Source organism: Rhipicephalus microplus, chromosome 3, assembly GCF_043290135.1.
Source record: "Rhipicephalus microplus isolate Deutch F79 chromosome 3, USDA_Rmic, whole genome shotgun sequence".
In the NCBI taxonomy this organism is placed as follows: Eukaryota; Metazoa; Arthropoda; class Arachnida; order Ixodida; family Ixodidae; genus Rhipicephalus; species Rhipicephalus microplus.
The window spans coordinates 52527010-52547050 of NC_134702.1; the positions used below are offsets into that span (position 1 = coordinate 52527010).

Consider the following 20041-nt stretch of genomic DNA (forward strand, 5'->3'; position numbering starts at 1 on the left):
ATCTGTGGTTTTACATCCCAGTAACACGAGATTATAATGAGAGAGGCCGTAATGGAGAACACGCGCCTTCAGCATTTCACCTCCAGCAATATGCGACTGCCGCGTCCGGGATCAAACCTGCGACTTCAGGTCAGTAGCCGAGTACCATAACCACCGCTTCATCGCGGAGGACTACAAGCATTCTGCATAATCGGCAACGACTTTTAGTGCGCGACTATATAAGCACTGGTGCCACTATTATATCCAGCAATAAGTAGACGCATATCTTCAAAAAGTAATTTAGAAGGATAAACACATTTGTGATAAGACTAGCGTCCCCTGCTGTTGCAGAAAAACAAATCTGCAACACATTATACCTTGTACATTACGATGACGCAGCTGAGCACCGGCGCTAGCGTTCGCCATGAAGGAGCAATGGTTTTCTGTTTCGCAGCTCTGTTGATAAATCCCTTGACGCAACATTGGAGTTAAATCAATAACAAATAAGCTGGCACCTTCACTGTACGCGACCGTCGATAGAAAGGTGTAGCGACCTCCAGCAAGACACACAACTCTTTACCACGTCTTTCGGACAAGTTTTTTTTTTTTAGACATCGATACGTTTCTTTCGACAAATAAGAAATGGCTCTTTATTGACTATGATAAATTTTCGTGGTCACGCCTTCAATAATAAATCGCTACTGGACATGATTAAACAAAAACAGTAATTCATAGTACCTAAAAAACGCACCAACAGCTTCGAGCTTATTCGTAAACTGTATCCCAAGAAGCCACGACTGATCGCTACCGTTCTTCGAAAGAGAAAGTACTGAAGAAACTGTTGTCTGATTTGCACGTGCACTTGGCGATAAGGTGCTGAGAAAAAGAAATACCGCCGTTCTCGTTTCGCCGGTCATATAAGTGTACGCAGCTGCCACGCCGAAACGACCCTAAATGGGATGAAAAATCGAACGGCTACATAGTGCAGAACACCTGACGTTAATTGCTCACCTCTCAGTCGAGACATAGAGAGAACCAACGACGCGAGAAAGTTTGCTCTTCGGGAGTACTCCGGAAAGAATCAAACAACGGAAGAGGGAAAAAAAATAAACAAACCTAAACGACTCGTCACGTACCGAAGCGCAGCATTAATCCACAGACACTGACAAATTTAGTCCGACGCCGGTTCGCGCACCGTCCCGTAAAATGGACGATGGCAGATATTTCAACGCCCCGTGAACTCCGCCTCCCCCCCCCCCCCCCCCACCCGGCCTCTGCCAAGGCATCGACGTTCTGGCGCTGCTCCAGCGGACCGTAATGGTTTAATCAATTCTGTCCTCGTCAGTTTGCCTTCGACCACGCTTCATTACTTGCTCCCTTCCTCTCCACCTCTCTCATTTCTTTGCAGGAAGTCAAGCGATCCGGCACAACGCTGGGAACTGCTCTTGTTTTTGCTTTCTGTTTTATTGAAGGCGTGAAAGTTCGTCTTCGAACTCTTCATTAGAGACGGAAACTATGACAAAATGAAGAACTGGAAGTGGGCGAAGACGTGAAGGACTCCAGCCTTTATTGATGCTACGGAAGGAGGCAGTTGGAATGTCTCGCGGCATCGTAACGTGACAGTAAACAAGGTCTACAGAAGAAATGACAAACACGACAACTTGACGAAAGTTAACACTTGCGCTCTGTTTTCATTGTTTTCAGTTACATTCTAGCATGTTTAAATGTTCATATTTCTCTATTTTCACTTTTATTGCGGTAGCAATTATAAGGACAGTCTCAAGCGGTTTTTGCCATCGATATATATCTGCGCAGCGAACATCGCCTTTCTGGCCGGGGTCATCTGCGCGCGCGCTTATCTCTCGTATGTGAGCGAAGAAGGGGGAGGGGGCGCTTATGAATGGCGGCAACAATAAGCGCGCGCGCGGCTTGTGCCCCCACAGCAGGCGGGAGCGTCTACGGGCTGCGCTCTCAACCCGAAACGGTGCCGAACGTGTACCTGGAGCGGCCGTGTTCTCTTACACCAGCGTTTTGTAGACGTGCGTGAGATCGAATCTAAATAAGTTGACTGCCAGCCTCACTTTGCATATCAACGCTGTCACTACGCACGAGCCTTATCGCGGTCATCTACTGTGGTCGTGCCGCAAGAAATTTGGTTACTTAGCCAGCGAATCTTTGCTACAACTATTATTGCTCCTAAAAATGCTAGCCCTGCTTCGTAAAACAATCGATTATGTTGCTATCGATTTCATTGCATCGCCCTTCTGGCGAAACTGTGGCCTTTTTTTTTATTGCAATATTCTTTCTGCAAGTGATGACAGAACAACGTACATGACCGCTTAGATGGTTGAAGCTAAAAAAAAAAAAACCTGGAGGCACTGCGCCGACCAAAGTAAAAGTTCAAAAAGAAAAGAACACAAAAAAAGAAGTTTCGGCTCCCTCGCGGAAGCCTCCCTCACGGAAGCACCGGCGTAGTTCTGTGGTAGAAATACTGGGCTAGCACGCAGGGGGCAGAGTACGAATCTCAGTGTGTCCTCGATGTTTTTTTTTTTTTTTTTGCAGCGGAAGCTGTTATGAGATCACAACTCGGGTCACGCACAGTTGCGTGTTGTCCGCCACCGCCGCTGCCGGTGTCCGTAACCACATAGCGCGAAATTAAAAAAAAAAAACCTGCACCAATGACACACTGGGGCTTGAACCCGGGTCCGCTGGGTGCCAGCTTAATATGCTACCACTGGGTTCCGCCGGTGCGTGTAGCTTGTTGTCAAACTTGCCTTAGGCAGTCATGACCTAGCACCAATGGCACAATGGGGCTCGAATCCGGGTCTACTGGGTGCCAGCCCAGTATTTTACCACTGAGCTACTCGGGAGCTCAAGAGACCATCGAACACGTCCTGTGCAGCTGCGCTTGCTACGACACACAGCGATGCCAGCTCCGGATGGTTTTGAATCGACTTGACCCCGGACCATTTTGTGTGCAGAAGATACTAGGACCTTGGGCATCTGCCTCAGTTGCGCAGAAAGCGACTAAAGCACTCCTACTTTACTTAAAGTCAACAAACCTGAGCAACCGCCTGTAGACTGTGTGTGCTCCCCGAGTGTGCTCGTGATTGTGTGTACCTTCTCATCTTTCTGCAAGCTCTTTTCTCCCCTTTATCCCTTCCCCAGTGCAGGGTAGCAAACCGGATGTGCGTCTGGTTAACCTCCCTGCCTTTCCTTGCATCTTTATCTCTCTCTCTCTACTCGGGTGCTCGTCACTTGCTGTCAACCTTGCCTTAGGCAGGCTTGATGTCGGGAAAGCAATCATGTTAATGCGACTTATAAAGCGTTTTACAACAGCGAAATAACAACCAGTCGTCGCATAAAGCGATTAGCGTAACGAGTGGGCCGTCCAATGCCCCAACTCATTACAAAAGCTTGTTCTTGTTTCACTATTAACTGTGGCGCATACCCACTTCAGCCATAATTACTCATCGTCGTCAGCCACTGCATAGACAATTGGCACAAATTTCCTAGCAAGTGTTTAGCGGATACCACGCTTCTCAGAAGAATGACGCAAAATAGCATAGCGAATGCCGGCCTACTACCCAAGAGTTCATTATTAATACCCTAGTGGGTACTAAGCAAGTCTGCTTGCAGTAGTTACCCAATGAGTGTTTTGAAAAGGCTCTGAAACACTTCTAGCTTTCGCTGTGACTGTGCTGCGCCTACCGTACAGGCCTGACGTTTTTTTTATTTACTTTGTTTTGTTTTTGTTTTCTTATTGTACGAGATAGTGGCTACGGACCCCGGCGGCGGGGGACAACTACGACGCACACAACATGATCCCATACCAGCTTTCGCTGTAAAAAGTTAACGCGCTGTAAAGCGTTGCGTGTCGTTAGAAATGTATTTCGGGCAAAAAGCGCTTACAGATGTCCTTTTTGTATGTGCCCGCACAACCCCTCACATTAAATTCCTCTTCACTTGCCAACAGCACTGCCTGGAAGGGAGAAGGTGCTAGATGCGCGAAATGAAGACGTGTATTTTACCAGCAGCACACTGATACTGAGCATGTAACGTTCATCGATTCATCTTACAAACGTTCGTCAACTCCTCTTGAAGTACGTCCGTCATACAAACCTACAGAGTAAACATGGCGTGTGGGTATTCTCACCACAATCATTAGTGCCCGGACGTACCAATCAACGGAAACTTTTAAAAGGTTAGGCACGGGCCTGCAAGCACATCGCTTTTTCTAAACCCCGCAAACCCCATTAAGAGCCCCAATTTCATCATGTCATACGTTCATAGTTTATAATTCCAATATATCACGTACGAAAACCTAGAAGCTCTCAGACAAGCCACTATGGTCACAAAAAATGATATGTACAGGACACACAGGTCCTTTCCGAAAAATAGGTTTTGAATATTCATCTTCCTTAACATATACTGGGCTATGTACGTCAGCTAAATATGCAAAGTACGTGAGCTCTGAGTCGACATCAAGAATAAATGGGCGTGGGCAGAGCACGCAAGCAAGATATCCGCTAGTCATGAAGAGTAGCAGACTGGATTCCAAGAGAAGGCAAGTGCGCTATAGGGAAGGCAGAAAGTCAGGTGGGCAGAAGAGGTTAAGACGTTTACGGGCAAGAGATGGCCGCTGTAAGCGCAGAGCCGGGTTGATTGGCGAAAGCTCCCACAATTGGCGCAGTCAGGCTGCTGCTGATGATGATGCTGATGGTGGTGATGAATAAAACTGCCGGTGGTTTCTTCTTCATGCGCAGGCTGCTTCTACAAGTCAGAGCGGTACGAACATGGCGAGTCGGTGGAAACTCCGGAGCCCTGTTTGAACTGCACCTGCCAGAAGGGCGTTTTGGTCTGCTACCTGCGCGTGTGCCCAACCATTGGCACTCCGGCGCCCGGTTGCTTCACGGCTAGGGAGGCCGGACAGTGCTGCCCCAGTGTCTTCTGCAGCGGTAAGCCTAGTCCATAAAAATGCATCATTCTCACGAGAGGGTGACTACGATCGGTGAAAAGTTGATCCACCTCCCTACTAGTCTATGAAACTAGCTTTTTTAAAAGCAGCCTTAGAAAAGAGCGGCCACACAACACGGGCACCTCCGATGTCACTTTGATAATTACTTACAAAGTATCCTGTCTTGCATTTCCATGCAATGTCAGGACAATTTTTTCAGTACTTTGAAAGCCAGCTGGCCCTTAGGCTCAGTTCCATGCGGTGTCATAAATACACATACAAATAATATCGTCTAGGAAGTCTAGCAGTAGACAATAGAACGGTCCACGAGCCAGGGCCTGTTATGCGGCAGCGTGAAAGAGTGCTTAAATGCAGACCTGCGGAAGTCCGCAGCAAGAGTGCCGCCGTCACATCGCGTACTAGGCGTTACATAGGAGCAAATGAATCACATGGTCTGAGGTATTGTTGTGCCCAGGGTATGGTCACTTTTGTTTAAAGAGTCTGTGGGATTCTTACAGATGAATAGAATTCACTTCAATAACATCAATAGAGCTTTCCTTCATATTTCTTTTTTTTTTCACATTTCTGATTTTAGGTATACATTCCTGATATCAGTTATGTTAAGAAATTCTGTATAACCACGTTGTGTTACACACAAGTGCATGGTTTTGGATACGTTCATGATACCTTACGTCAAATTATGTTCTATATTTTGTTACCGTATATGTAGCGATGTAGCATTTTTTGAAAAAAATAAAAGAACTTTAAAAACAAAAGAAAAAGATACATGCGAGTAAAGCCCTAATTCAACCATTCAGGATAGGATAGTTCCTTACGGATGAGCCGCCAACGCAATGGCGGCGTCGGCAGCACACTCGCCCATGAACAAATGCGCGAAAAAATCTCCCGCTCACGAGCAACTTCTTGACGCTCCATAGCAACGCTTCCACGATTTGCTCCATGTACCGCGTGTTTTAGAGCACTCTGAAATGTGGGATCACGCAAAACACGTAGAAACGAAAGAAAGTGCCAAGCGTATAACATGGGGTTGCTGTTTCTTCTCACAGGGGATAAGAAGTCCGAAACCACGACAACTCCGCCACCTCCGACCGACGACGACTACTATGATTACCCGGCAACCATAGACTACGACACCGACACTACCACAACCACGACTACCACCACTACAACAAGGAGGCCCTTCACAATCTCTACTCGTCGGTACAGCTTCGCTCCAAAGCCTTTCAAACGGCCGTACGACAGCGGCATCGATGAAGTCGAACTGTCAGCAAGGACACCCAGCGTCATTGTAGAGCAGACCGAGCAGAGTACGACCGCGGAGGACGATGTCACGGTCACCGCAACCGAGTTGTCTTCGACGACGACGACCACGACCAAAGCGGCAACCCAGACTTCGTCCGAGGCCACGACCGCTCGGCGCCCGGTCACAACATTCACCCCGACCACAGCCGCACAGAAGCATCAATCGGCCGGCACCTCGAGCACTCCCAAAGATGTCGCCGTGACGGCCACCGGAATTACTCCAACGGCGACTACGTCACTTCCAGTGAAGACGACGACGAGGTTGGTCGACCCCTCGGGAAGTGGCCACGGCGACAATGTCGAGGTGCCGTCAGAGTCACCTGCCAGCAAACAGAACACAGTGCAAAGACCCGTACACAAAGACACAACCAGTCTAACTACCAGGACACCTTCCACCACTGCGGCCGCTGCTGATCTAGAGGCGAGGACACCTGCAAAGCCTTTCGGGCAGGACTCCGACTCAAACAAGAGGCCCGAGGTCATTGAAGGTGTACCGAAAGTAGTCGTAGCCGCTACCACAACCACAACGACCACTGGGGGTAGCACTAAGGTCGCTTCCACGACAGCACTGCCTTTTGACAGCAACGAAGCCTTGGCAGACGCCGGGTACGTCGCCCGAACGGCGTCGCCCAACGAGGTCGAGGCACCCGTACGGAAACCTCTGACCGCCGACGAGCCCGTGAACAGCGTTGAGGACGCCTTGAAAGGAGGTGGCAGGGACAGCATCATGTTCGTGTCGTCTACGCCATTGCCGTTCGAGTTGCATCACAGTTTTGATTTGCAGGATCTCAACACCGTCTCCGGAGGTAAGTCGTATAAACTTGAAACCAAACGGGCAGCATCGCAAATACGCTTGAAACATGGCCGATCGCACAAGCCTCATGTGTGTGTGTGTTTTTTTACTTCCTTTAGACTTTCTTCCCTCCGCAAAAACTGTATACACGTAAGCAGCACAAGCGACTGGTAGAAGTGCGAAACTGCTTACTCGATTTCTCGACACGGTTATTACGACCAGTGAACTATATATGTTCCACTAGAGTCCCAAGGTGTCCGGTTCACGTTCTACGAAGCGGTTCCAATAGTTTATGCCGGAGTTATAAATGATAAACAAGGCAAAACACGAAACAAATGGAGCGTGTAAACAAGCGATTCGTTTTTACAGACGACTGACATATTGACAATGCAGCAGCTGAAAATAACCAAGTTGACCGCAACGGCACAGTTTCACACGCACTGCTTCCCATAGAGGCTTCTCTTCACACCTTCTACGCCCACAATCTTCAAGGCTCCTTAGCAAGCCCCCACGTATCAGAGGATAACCTAACTCGCAAAAAATACGATCCCCAAGAACGTCAGAGCTTTAGCAGGTCATCCATTCTATACATGCTACGCAAAGTACCAATTCGACTCGGACGTTGCGCCATGCAGTTAACCCTGGGAAGTGGGTTTCTTCCTTTCTTTTTCTTTTGTTTCAAGAAAGGAGCAAAGACCACGACATTTTTTTCCAATGACGATAACTGCAACTGCTACTGGAGCGTGTGTTCCGACCGAGGAATAGGCTATTAAAAAAACAGGGGTCATCGCTCGATGCACAGAGTTAATTTATATTAAGCAAGCATGTTATACATCAACTTCACCTATCTGACTGTTGATCATATATATATATATATATATATATATATATATATATATATATATATATATATATATATATATATATATATATATATATATATATATATATATATATATATATATATATATAATAGTAAGATGGGCAATGATTCAATGGTTAGAAGTGCTCTTTCCAGTTCTCGAACGCGTTTCGGAAAGCGGAAACGTGTCTACTCGGTTTTCATTTTATCCTTCTTATATATTTTGTTGCTTGACCCTCTGAGAAATGACCCGGCAAAGACAACGCCCCGGCAGTGAAGCAGCAATCAATGCAAATGAAGGGTGTTGCTGCATCGACAGGAATTTGAGGAAGAAACATAACGGTAACGTCATATCTCTCCATACAAAAAACACAAGCCTAAGAAAACAAAACAGAAACACGCGAGAAAACTTTACAAAGCCAATAGAAAGGGGAGTGTATCCTGTCGTCGAATATGTGGAGAGATTACAAAAATATTATTAGTAAAAGAGACAGCGAGACTCAAAAGTGATTGCGTCACGAAATAACCATGGCCATCCGAGAGTCACTCCCGAGAGAGTTAGAGGACTGTAAAAAGAACGGGTATCTTGCTGTACGGAGTGATAAGGATAGGCGGCAAGAGTTCCTTTTTATCAATCGCAGACATTGTGCGCTCGTGCGTGTGAGCTAGCTGCTAACACATTCTAGTATGAAGACAATTCATATAGTTGATGGGCAGTAAATTTGGCAGGATGTTGATTTGGACTGCACTTGTTACACAATCCAAAACGAACTAATGTTGAATGAAGCACAGTAAAGAGAAAAAAAAATCACACTTTCGTCAAGAGGGCGAAGTAATGAATGCGATAGCAACATATTCGAATGTTTTACGAAGCAAGGCTAGCATTTTAGGAGCAATATTGAAAGTAGTAAACATGCGCTGGCTAAGTAACCAAGTTTCCTGCGGCGCGGCCATTGTAGATGACCACGACAAGGCTCGTGCGGAGTGACGGCGTTCATATACAATGCGAGGTTGGCAGTCAACTGATTCAGGTGTGATCTCACGTAACTCTACAAAACGCTGGTGTAAGAGAACACGGCCGCTCCAGGTACACTTCTGGCACCGTCTTTTTTCGTGTTGAGAGCGCAGGCTGTAGAAGCTCCCGCATGGTGTGGGGTCACAAGGCGCACGCTGATCGTTGCCGCGATAACGCGGCAACCATAAGCGCCCCCTCCCCCTTTAGTTCGCTGGCGAGATAAGCGCACGCGCAGGCGAGCCTGGCCGGAAAGGTGATGTTCGCTCCCCAAAAAGAGGAGGCTAGCGCATCCTTCCCGTATACATACATACATATATATATATATATATATATATATATATATATATATATATATATATATATATATATATATATATATATATATATATATATATATATATATATATATATATATACGTGAAAGGCGGCAAAAACCAGCCGAGGCTGTCCACAGAATTGATTGCTATCGCAATAGAAGAGGCGGAACGCGTAAAAGAAAGCGAGAAAATTAACTCAGTTTAACAGCCCGGTTGGCTACTCTAAACTGGGGGAAATGTTGGGGCAGAAAAGATGAAGAGGATGGTAGAGAAAGAAAAAATGAGAACTCACACACTATAGGCTATATCCGATAGCTCTTGAGTATGTTTTGTAGCTTTGAAACAAACACACTAGCAATTATATAGCAGTTCGTGCCTTCTATGTAGAGTATCGGGTCTAAGCAATTATATTCGGATTCAACTCAAGATGACCGTTCAGATGACCGAAGCGCAGCAGCCGATCACCTCAGCGACTAAAGAAATAGTCCCGTCCTTACTCTCGATAACGTTCTCCGCAGGCGGAGTCACCGGCCGTCCGGCTCATGACGTCAGTCTGTTGTATACGCCCATTGGTGCAGGCATGTCTGTATCCGCCTTTGAGGAGAAAACGCCGCTGACTTCTAAAGTTGCAACCAACATTTTTTTTTTTTTTTGTGAAGGGATGGTAGTTAGTCCGGTTGTGCCTTAGGGCCTGTACACGTGCTATCCGAACAGCCGCGCCGCACATGGCGGGGCACCTGCCGTACGCAAACGGAGAGCGAAAGAGCGTCGATCTTTCGCTCTCCGATTGCTTGCGGCAGATGTCCCGCCACGTGCGGCGCGGCTGTGCAGATAGCGCGTGCAAGCGGCAGATGTCCCGCCACGTGAGATGCGGCTGTGCAAATGGCACATGGAACGGCCCATGCGTTAGCCGCACAGCCGCAACGCACGTGCCCGCACACCTGCCGCACCCGAGCGGTTGGTGAAAGAGCGTCGTCAACTGGCTAATTTGTCCCCCCGCTTGCATGCGGCAGGGGTCCCGGCACGTGCATTACGGCTGTGCGGGTAGCACGTGGAACCGCCCTTAAGGCCTTTGCACGCGCTACCCGCACAGCCGCAACGCACGTACCGGGGCACTTGCCTGCACCTAAGCGGGGGGCAAATAAGTGAATCAGCGACGCTCTTTCGACCTCCGTTTGGATGCGGTCTGGGTGCGGCAGGTGCCCCGGCACGTGCTCTACGGCAGTGTAGGTAGCACATGGAAAGGCCCTTATGCCAACAGACTTCACAGTTTGAATTTCCAGCCATCCTGATGAGCTGCGGACGTCAAGGGAGATTACAGTGTCACCCCGATGGGGTAAGTCGTGCATAAGACAATGTTTAGATGGGGATCCAAAAAAGAAGCAGCTAGTTCCTGAAATTTGTGCAATTTTGTTGGACCGCTAGGCCAGCGCACACGAGTCACCACTGACCACTATTCTTGCAAGTCTCTGCTACATCACTGCGCGCGCTTGGAGGACTGGTACACTGACTGGCTATACAGCACACAGATAATTAGGTTTGGGCGGGGATAACATTAAAGAGGAACACGTCGATAAAAGGCTTCATGCGGATATATTTTGAAGGAGACGCCACACCGGTTTCAGTCGACAAAGAACACTGATTAAGGGTCGTGGTCTTCTTTTGGGGCACGGCTGACATATTCCTTATCTTTGGAAATTGCCGTAGCAACATAATTAAAACACACGGCCGCAACTAATGGCTGCGCCCGTTGAGCAAATGAGAAAAGCTGGCGGGGGGGGGGGGGTTAGAAAGCAGCATTGATATGCTCTCAAGTAATTTATCGTCTCTCTAACAAAAATCGGATGACGTGCCGTTACGAAAGTTGCACAGAAAGAAATTCCGTCAATTGATAACCACCCAGCACCGTGTCAACAAAATCTCTAACGTCATTGCTTGTCCGGAAACGAGCCAATGTATAATTTAGGTTCACTCTGAATGAAAAATACATAGACTCATTGGCGGATGCAGAGGGGGGGGCGATAGGGGCGATCCCCCCCCCCCCCCCCAAAGCCTGTGTCAGCACCCCTCCTCAATCACTCCAGTACTTGTAGTCCACCTTCTATCAACAACTAGGACAAATCAGTGAAACCACTGTGAGCACACGTAAACAGTATTTATGCTGTAAAGTGGTTTCTCTGCTAGTAAAAACAGAAAGTCATGATCACGCCCTCCTCTCCAATGTTACTTCCGGCAACCGCCCCACCTAAAGTGAGTGGCTGGATCTGCCCCTGCATGGATTACAAGATTGTTTGAACGGTGTCGGCTCTCATTGTCCAGGACGAAGACTGCTTTCAGGCTTTCAGGAATGTTTCTACATGTTGGTCAGTTATGACTTTTATGCATAACAGATATATAAAAAACGAACAACAGATGTGAAAGAACAACAGATTACAAAGCATACATACAATGTGACCTACATCAGATACTTAGACATTAGGTTGGGCGAAATGTACCTAGGTATTTGAAGGTTAAGGAAGCTCACAAGTAAACAAATGTACTCAACTCAATGACTAAAACCAGTGCTTCGTTTAATCGATTCATGAGTATTCACTCACTCACTCACTCACTTACTGACTGACTCAATCAATAAAAAAAAACGCATGGAAAAAAGTATGCATATCGCCGTGGAGTGTTCCACACTTACTCGGTGGTCTAGTTCTTTATTGTGCAAGTTATGCACAGCCCACAAGCGTCTTGTGTATTTTTTTTAAAGTACGCACCAGCGTATAAACCGGTGCCTATTAGGCGTTGTCTGTACAAGGCATCCACGGTCTGCAGAAGTGTGATTCGCAGAAAAACATTATATCCACTTACATTTGCCTACATATAGTACAAAATGGGCACAAGCGTTTTAATAGCATACAGTAATTGCTCTTTGTAATGCACATGGCTTGCTTTTTATATGCCTGCACTACTTTTTTTGTAGCTAACACAACACTAGCTATCTTGCATAATTATGGCTTCTAACAGCAAAAAAACAAAGCATAAGCAATGCATCTCACTGAAGTGAATGTTCGACTAAAATAGCTGCTATAGTTCAAGAGCACGTAAAACTGTATCTACGTTATAGCTCTCGAAGTTTCATTACTCATTTCTTGGGGAGTAAGATGCAACACAAATGGTCGGGCGCAGGTTTGAGGGGCACTTCAGATAGTTATTTCGGTCCCAGCTAGCGCTACATTATAAGAGTTGTTTTTTCAACGTCAACTTTTTTCGCACTCTCTTGAATGGCACTTACAATGAGAGTACATTAATCAGCCTTCAGACGCTCACGCACACTATACCTAAGCGCACTTATTTTGATCTAAGAGCGAGTTTAATTTACCAGCAAACGCACACAGTTTCTGTAAGGTCATTTCTAACACTGAAATCTTGGCAGGTGCACTGGTCAGACCAACTCCTTGAAGGCAGGTCTCTTGTACTTTTCTCCTGCTCTTCTTTTTCAGACAATTTGGAACAACTTAGTAGCATTAATTGCCCATTCTAACTGCTCTCATATGACTGGTGAGAACTTTTGCAATTCTGGAGGAGCAAATTTCAAGGTGCTCATATTTGACGGTAACTGTGACAGTCTTGTTGCTTTGCGATAGTTGCACGCATTAATTACTAACCTGAAGTAAGCTTGACGGCATCATATTTATTAAATTGCTAATAGCAGCTTCACAGGCAGAGTCCTCATATCGTCTTCACTGAAAAAAAACTTTGTACTAGTTTTCATTCCTTCGGCTCTTAAAAGATGCCCCGTTCCACGGCCACATACGAAACCGAACGCACGCAATTCAGTGCTGGTCTGAGTGCTGCACTCTGGCTATACAGCCTAAATAATTTCTTCACATTAGTATATGTTGCTGGAATGTCACGCCTTGTCACTTTCTTAACGCACAATGCAAGCTTTGCAGCCGCGGTTAACAAGTAACCTGCATTGCCCCATGTGTTTTCAGCGTGCCTGGACGAAGCATCGCTGTATGCCGAGGGCTCGGCCATGCTTTCCTCCAACTTTTGCAATTACTGCTACTGCATTCGCGGCTTAAAGCGTTGTGTCCAGCCTAAGTGCCATCTGGCGGTGGAGGACTGCGAGCCGCAGTTCACCAGCCAGTACGACTGTTGCCCCGCCAGCTATGCCTGCAGTAAGTACATGCTGTGCTTTACGCCACACTAACTATGCTGTGTATGCCTGCTATGCCTTGCTTAACGCCGATGTCTAACTCGCTGACATGTGTTCAGACCAGCGAAGAAAAGTCGTACACGCACTTCCCCTTTGTTCGCAGTACAAGGGATTATGTCGTGAGCAGGGCAAGGTTTGATGAGTGCTGGTACCAAACAATGGACAAACTTGGGAAGACTTAATGAGCCAAAGAGGGAATTTGTCTTCGGGACTGCGTGTTAGTTCGGCCAATTACATATGCCGGCTCAATTACCTGCCAAGTGGCACAGATGAGAGAAAAATCGTTTGTCAAAACGTTGTCTACAAGCTTAGCCATTCCTCGTTCCCTTAACACTTATAATCCCAAGTTTCACTCTTCGCCTTCGCTTTCCCTGATAAAGCCTTCTTAGTTAAAGATTTCAGCCAGCACTCTTTACAATTACTACAGTTCTACCCTATACAAAAATATACGCCATGAATGCATAGGTGTTGATCAATTAGGTTCTTTAATTCCGCGCTTAATTATTAAAAGTGTGCAAGCCGAAGACATCGAGCACCGGTGCCACTGATTAGACCGAAATGATGTAAATTAAGGATGATGATTTCTCGAGTTATAGCAAACTGAGTACATTTAGGTAACTAAGATACAGCTGACAAACTTTTTTCAAAGAAGGAGCCCTTTAAACTTTTCATTTCAACGTGTAGTGCAAACAGGTATTATTATCATCAGCTTACCGTACACTTGGGGGGGGGGGGATCAATAGAAAGTAAAAAGATAGAGAAAAAAAAGAAGAAAAGTAAGAAAGAGACAGATAAGTAGTCAGCTTGAGACTACACAGCACGGTCTCCCACTGTTCATTCACAAGAAAGCAAAGGAATGTATAGGTGGTGCTATTTGTAGAAATTGTGATGTAAATGTGAAGAAAGTAAACTGGACGAAAAGGTAACTTACCGTCAACAGCAACCAAACCTGCGACCTTCGAATAACATGTATGATGCTCTACCAACTGAGCTATAGCAGCGGTCATCTCCCCCCTCCTCCCCATGCCCTTTTTGAGCTATATATGTGCATTTATACCTGGCAGTATTAATCAGCACCACCAGTAGCCAAAACTTAGCATCTCTAGCAAAAGCTTAGCATTACAAGCAAAACTTAGCTAGATCGAACACTAGCACCGCTGATGGCTCCAGTCTTGTACCACTAGTGCGAACTGCACACTTTTTTACGGTCGCATACTTTAATCTAATTCAAGGAGTTTTTGTACAGCCCGCCCACTGCACCGTGTTCTCTCGAAACAAAGAGCCGTACAAGTACATAAACGACACCCCACCATAGTATATCGTTGTATGCTTTGTCGACTAGCAAAAATAAGTACAGAACGCGGACAAAAATGTGGAACATGTTGTTCCTTCTATTAAATTACAAGACAGGACATCCATCTAATGTAGTGCAAAGTTGCCATATCCAACACAAATGGGAAAATTTTGTGCAGTACGACTTTTCTCCGAGGCTCCATTTACAATGCCACTCACCTCGTTTTTTTTTCACTTTATTGCTTGCGTCAGAAAACAGATGATGATGTATTGCACTGTGGCTGTGTATCCACTTCAGATGAGCATCCATTGAAGGTTATGACAACAGACGCCGGGATACAGTCGTGCTGTTTACGTGTGTGAGACTTACTTGGGTTATGAAAAACCCGATCTTGGGAATCGCTGGTGTGTGTCACAGTACTGTGGTCATTCCGACAATGGATATTGGTCAAGCATGGAGGAAGGCAAGGACTAGGAAGGAGCATGACGCGATTAAGTTGAATACGTCACGTAATTGGTGGAATCCTTGATATTTGATGTGGTAAGCTTTGTTTCTTTGTTACACAACCGCTCTTAGCGCTTTCTAGGCGCAGCAACATGCTACTACAGCACTCGACTGTTCCAGCGAAAACGATAAATGTATACATTACAATGTAAGCTAACGAAGTAGCCCAAGCGTGTTAAGTGGAAATGTGGGCAGGGCAGTTACAAATAAAGAAACATAACCACGTGCGGTGTGCATAGCCTAAAAGCTATACAGGATACCAAGCACATTGGTTCGAACACCGAGATGGTTGTTCTCTCTGGCCAAGTACATCAATTGAAGGGTCAAGTGTAGATAGGGCTGAAATATTTATGGGGGAAAAAAAGAAAAGGGAACTTCACGTGGGGTTGACTTGATAAGGTATGGCTGCGTTGCACAGTGCTTCCTTCTAAATCACTTCCTTCCTCTGTGTACTGTGGTGCGCCTGCAGGCGGCAGACTCTACCTTGGCCGGCCGCACCCTTGTGTTCGTGTTTTACATAGGCCGCTGAGCAAATTCAGTGAACAAATTTACACAGCTAGGAAAAGTTGTACATTATCCATTACTCTACTTGGCGATTTTCCCGAAATGGAATGGAAAATGTTATTTCAAGGAACTTTTCCAGCGAAGGTGGAGCCTTCAGTCCAGAGCCTTTGTGGTCTTTGCCATCTTGCGAGATCTATCGATCAGCTTCAGTTTTTCCGGTTTCAGCATCCCACTGCTACAGTCTTGGTGTGCTGTTTCTTGGCACTACCTTTGAGTGTTGGCAAACTCATGTTATGTAATAAAGTGTTGGGTGTTCTCCGCATAGCGAGCACTAATTTTCAAATATGCCTGGATAGATTTTGCTCAGAAGACTGCAATTTTTTAACTCGTGAGGCCACGCGCTCCCGTGTTGCAAGTCATATTGAGAGCGACTGTACATGCTATACTGTTTGGCGACTATGAAGGTCTATGACGATGACTCAACTGCACACTTTTGTTTTTCTTGCGTGGTCTGTTGAATTTTCTTCTATTGATCTCATCTCAGCTCAAGGGCCGAATGCAACTACACCATTGCCGCCACCCACGACATCGACCCCAACAACTGCAAGCACTACCACCACCGCCGCCACAACAACAACGACGACGTCAACCACGACGACAACGACGGAAGGCCCGGTCGTGATTCCTATTCAGGGTAAGCTGTGACGAAAAGGAAAAACTCAAAGCACTTCAACATGGGCATAGCCAGAAAAATGGCGTGAGGGCATGGTGCATTCAACATCCCCCCACCCCCAGCTCCATAAAAAAAAATGTCTGGCTATGCTACGGCGTTTCACAAAGCATTTTCGTTATATGTGGGAGCAAGGCTACATCCCTCCCTGCAATTCAAAAACCACAAGTGGAAAACAATATACGTTTCTAAAAAAACTATTCGACAACGTTTTGATCAACAACTGATCTTGATAAAGGCCAGACTACGATAAAAGCGTTGACGAAAAAAAAATATTTTCGCAAGCAGCAACCCCAGATAGCACAGTGTATTCATTCTCTCTCTCTCTCTCTCTCTCTCTCTCTCTTGATATATATATATATATATATATATATATATATATATATATATATATATATATATATATATATATATATATATATATATATATATATATATATATATATATATATATATTGTTACGTCTACGTGAAAACTACTTAACTCATCACTGACACGCTTGCACCTGTGTCCACCAACGCCATCGTCGGTACACCATCGATAAGCACTCGAACCTTATTTCTAAACATGGAAGCTAACGGAGGTATTTCTGTTGAAATCGAAGACTGTCCGGCGACCTCACCTCCAACGGCCGCGCCGGCCAGTTTTCCGTAGGAGGCGAGGAGTGGCGGCGCCGAGGAGACGGTGATCGGTTGGCGCGAGGGGCAGGTGATGGTGTCATACTGCGGTCAGAGGCCGGAGATTGGTTTCGTAGCGGTCCTGGGATCTCGTAAGATGCGCTTCCCGGGAATGTCGGTGCTCGGGTAACGCCAGAACGGTTAAATCTCGGTGATCGGTCGTACCTTGGCGGCTGCCGGTAGTTGCAATACCTGGCAATGTGTCCTTCGAAGCCACAGTTGTAGCAGACTGGTAGAGGACTCTCGCTGAACCAATGCTGAGACCGCTCAGCTGTGAAGGGTCGGTGACGAGCTTGCTGAGCGGGGGCTGCCCACCTCTGTGTGGCGGGGCCGTGCCGAAGGCGTTGACCATATCGCTAGTCGGCCGCGAATGAGTCACGACGTGGCCTCGGATTTCCAGTTTCGCTGATGTCTGCCACACATACCGATGGTGGAAAAGGAGCTGATGGTGCCGCCGTGTAGTAGGGTGGATTGGTAGGTGGACGAGGAATGGTTTCGTCAACCCTACCACCTTGTCGCTGCAGCTCTTCACGCACAATTGCCCGAATAGTAGCTCCGCAAGGTCGATGGGCGGGCTCACGTCGACGCTGGCAACCGTTGTCACATTTGCCAGCCTACGTAATTTCGGGCGATGCGACGAGTCTTCAATTTTTCAAACGTGCGGCAGTGATGCTGGACGTCGAAGGCAGAGGTGAGGTCATCCCTGCCTATCAGAAAATTGCAAACGTCTTCCGCTATGCCTTTCAATAGGTGTCCGACCCTGTCTTCTTCAGACATCCGCGGGTTTATAATCTTGCAAAGCTTAAGGACGTCCTCTATATAAGCAGTGCAGGTTTCTCCAGGAGTCTGGGCTCTTCCAGCAAGAGTCCGCTCTGCGCTTTTCTTTTTTAAGTCGGAGTCACCAAAACACTTCTTGAGTTCTTGAGCGAAAAGAGCACATGTTGTCAAGGACTCTTCGTGGTTTTCATACCACATAAGGGCAGTGTCCGTGAGAAACAGCGCGACGTTTTCCAGCTGATCGATAGAGTTCCAGCGGTTGTACTGGCTCACCCTTTTGTAGTGCGTTAGCCACGCGTCCACATCTTCTCCTGCCATTCCCGCGAACGGGCGGGGTTCCATGTAGTGATGCCTAGGTGTAGCCAGTGTAGATTGGCGCGAAGTCGAGGCGGTTGATTCCTGACCTTCGCTCTGGGCCATGACGACTGTTGTCGGCGGCAGACCGGCAAGACGACGGCTCCGGCGAACTCCGAACAGCTGTGGCTCCGTGGTACGTCGACGTGTCGTACCCAGCACCTCCACCACTCTGTTACGTCTACGAGGGGTTTATTCGAAGCAGACGTAACGGTCGACTCGACAGTATACCGCAGTGAACGCACAGCAGCGAGCTCTTCCACCAACCGAACGTCCTCTTTTTCTGCTACCACCATGTTCCCCGCTACACAGGTGCACATACCTAAATTACACATGTGGTAACAATATATATATATATATATATATATATATATATATATATATATATATATATATATATATATATATATATATATATATATAAGGGAAACAAGTGCATACTTAAGGGCTCGCTTTTCGTGTTTCCACAATATTAATAAGATCTAACAGACAATAATGCCAAGGAAGGTATAGGGGAAGTTATTAGGCCAATTGTATTGTAAATGAGAAGAAAGAAAAGTGGGTGAAAAGATAACTTGCCATGGGCAGGATCCAACCCTGCGACCTTCGAATAACGCGTTCGATGCTCTACCACTGAGCTACCACGACAGCTATCCCCCCAGCCACTTCATTGGGTATCTATGTCACTTTAAACGTGGGAGTGTCAGTTAGCGCCACTAGTAGTTTGCCCATGGCAAGTTATCTTTTCACCCACTTTTCTTTCTTCTCATTTACAATACAATTGGCCTAATAACTTCCCCTATACCTTCCTTGGCATTATTGTCTGTTAGATCTTAAATATATATATATATATATAGGTATGGGATATGGCACAACGGGAGCGTTGTCAACAAGGATAAATATATTTATTTCCCAACAGTTTCGGGAGGGGTCCTCCCTTCATCAGGGGATGAGTTATACTGACATGAATTTCCAAACTTCGTTGCTGCCGCATCCCTCTCGCCTTGAAACATGTTTGCGAGAGTGAGAGGAAATTGAAAAAAAAAGGGGGGCGGAGAAAAAAAAGAAGAAAAAGAAAGAAAAGAAAGAAAGTAAAAAAAGAGGAAGAACCGCTGTCAACACTGAGAACTAAACCAACTGTCCGTGTACGTCCACATACGTTTCTTATATATATATATATATATATATATATACATATATATATATATATATATATATATATATATATATAGAGAGAGAGAGAGAGAGAGAGAGAGAAACAACCGATCTCGATAAAGGCCAGACTCCGATCAAAGCGTTCATGAAAAAAAATCTTTTCGCAACCAGCAACCCAAGACAGCACACATTTTCATTCTCTCTCTCTCTTTATGTATGTATATATATATATATATATATATATATATATATATATATATATATATATATATATATATATATATATATATATATATATATATATATATATATATATAGGTGGGTTGAACCTGCCAAATCAACCCCCCTGGCGACGGCACCTCCGACAGAGTTACTACTTGGTGTATATGCGTGCGATTAATTACCTTTGCCCTCTAGCGCCATTGCTTTATTGAGATTCACTTCAGGGCAGCATTGTAATTTGGTGAAGCACATTAATGCGATAAGCATTAGGTGCTCATTACTGAAGTGCACTGTCTAGGACCTGTATCACTTAGATCAAACCAACAGTATTTTTTTTAAATCTCCTCCTGGTTTGATTGTAATTTTGCTTA

The 20041-nt window shown here is 45.9% G+C and overlaps 1 protein-coding gene across 3 annotated transcripts in view; it reads left to right on the plus strand.

Annotated features, from left to right (window-relative positions):
• The window catches only part of LOC119161423 (uncharacterized), a 247530-nt gene that overhangs the window by 211433 nt on the left and 16056 nt on the right, over positions 1-20041 (plus strand). For 2 of the 3 annotated variants that reach the window (XM_075889565.1, XM_075889567.1), the window contains 4 exons: positions 4746-4937; positions 6004-7065; positions 13230-13415; positions 16300-16449. In XM_075889565.1, coding sequence (XP_075745680.1) covers positions 4746-4937; positions 6004-7065; positions 13230-13415; positions 16300-16449 — 1590 coding nt within the window. The remainder of the gene's footprint in view (positions 1-4745; positions 4938-6003; positions 7066-13229; positions 13416-16299; positions 16450-20041) is intronic. The other variant, XM_075889566.1, reaches the window with a different exon arrangement.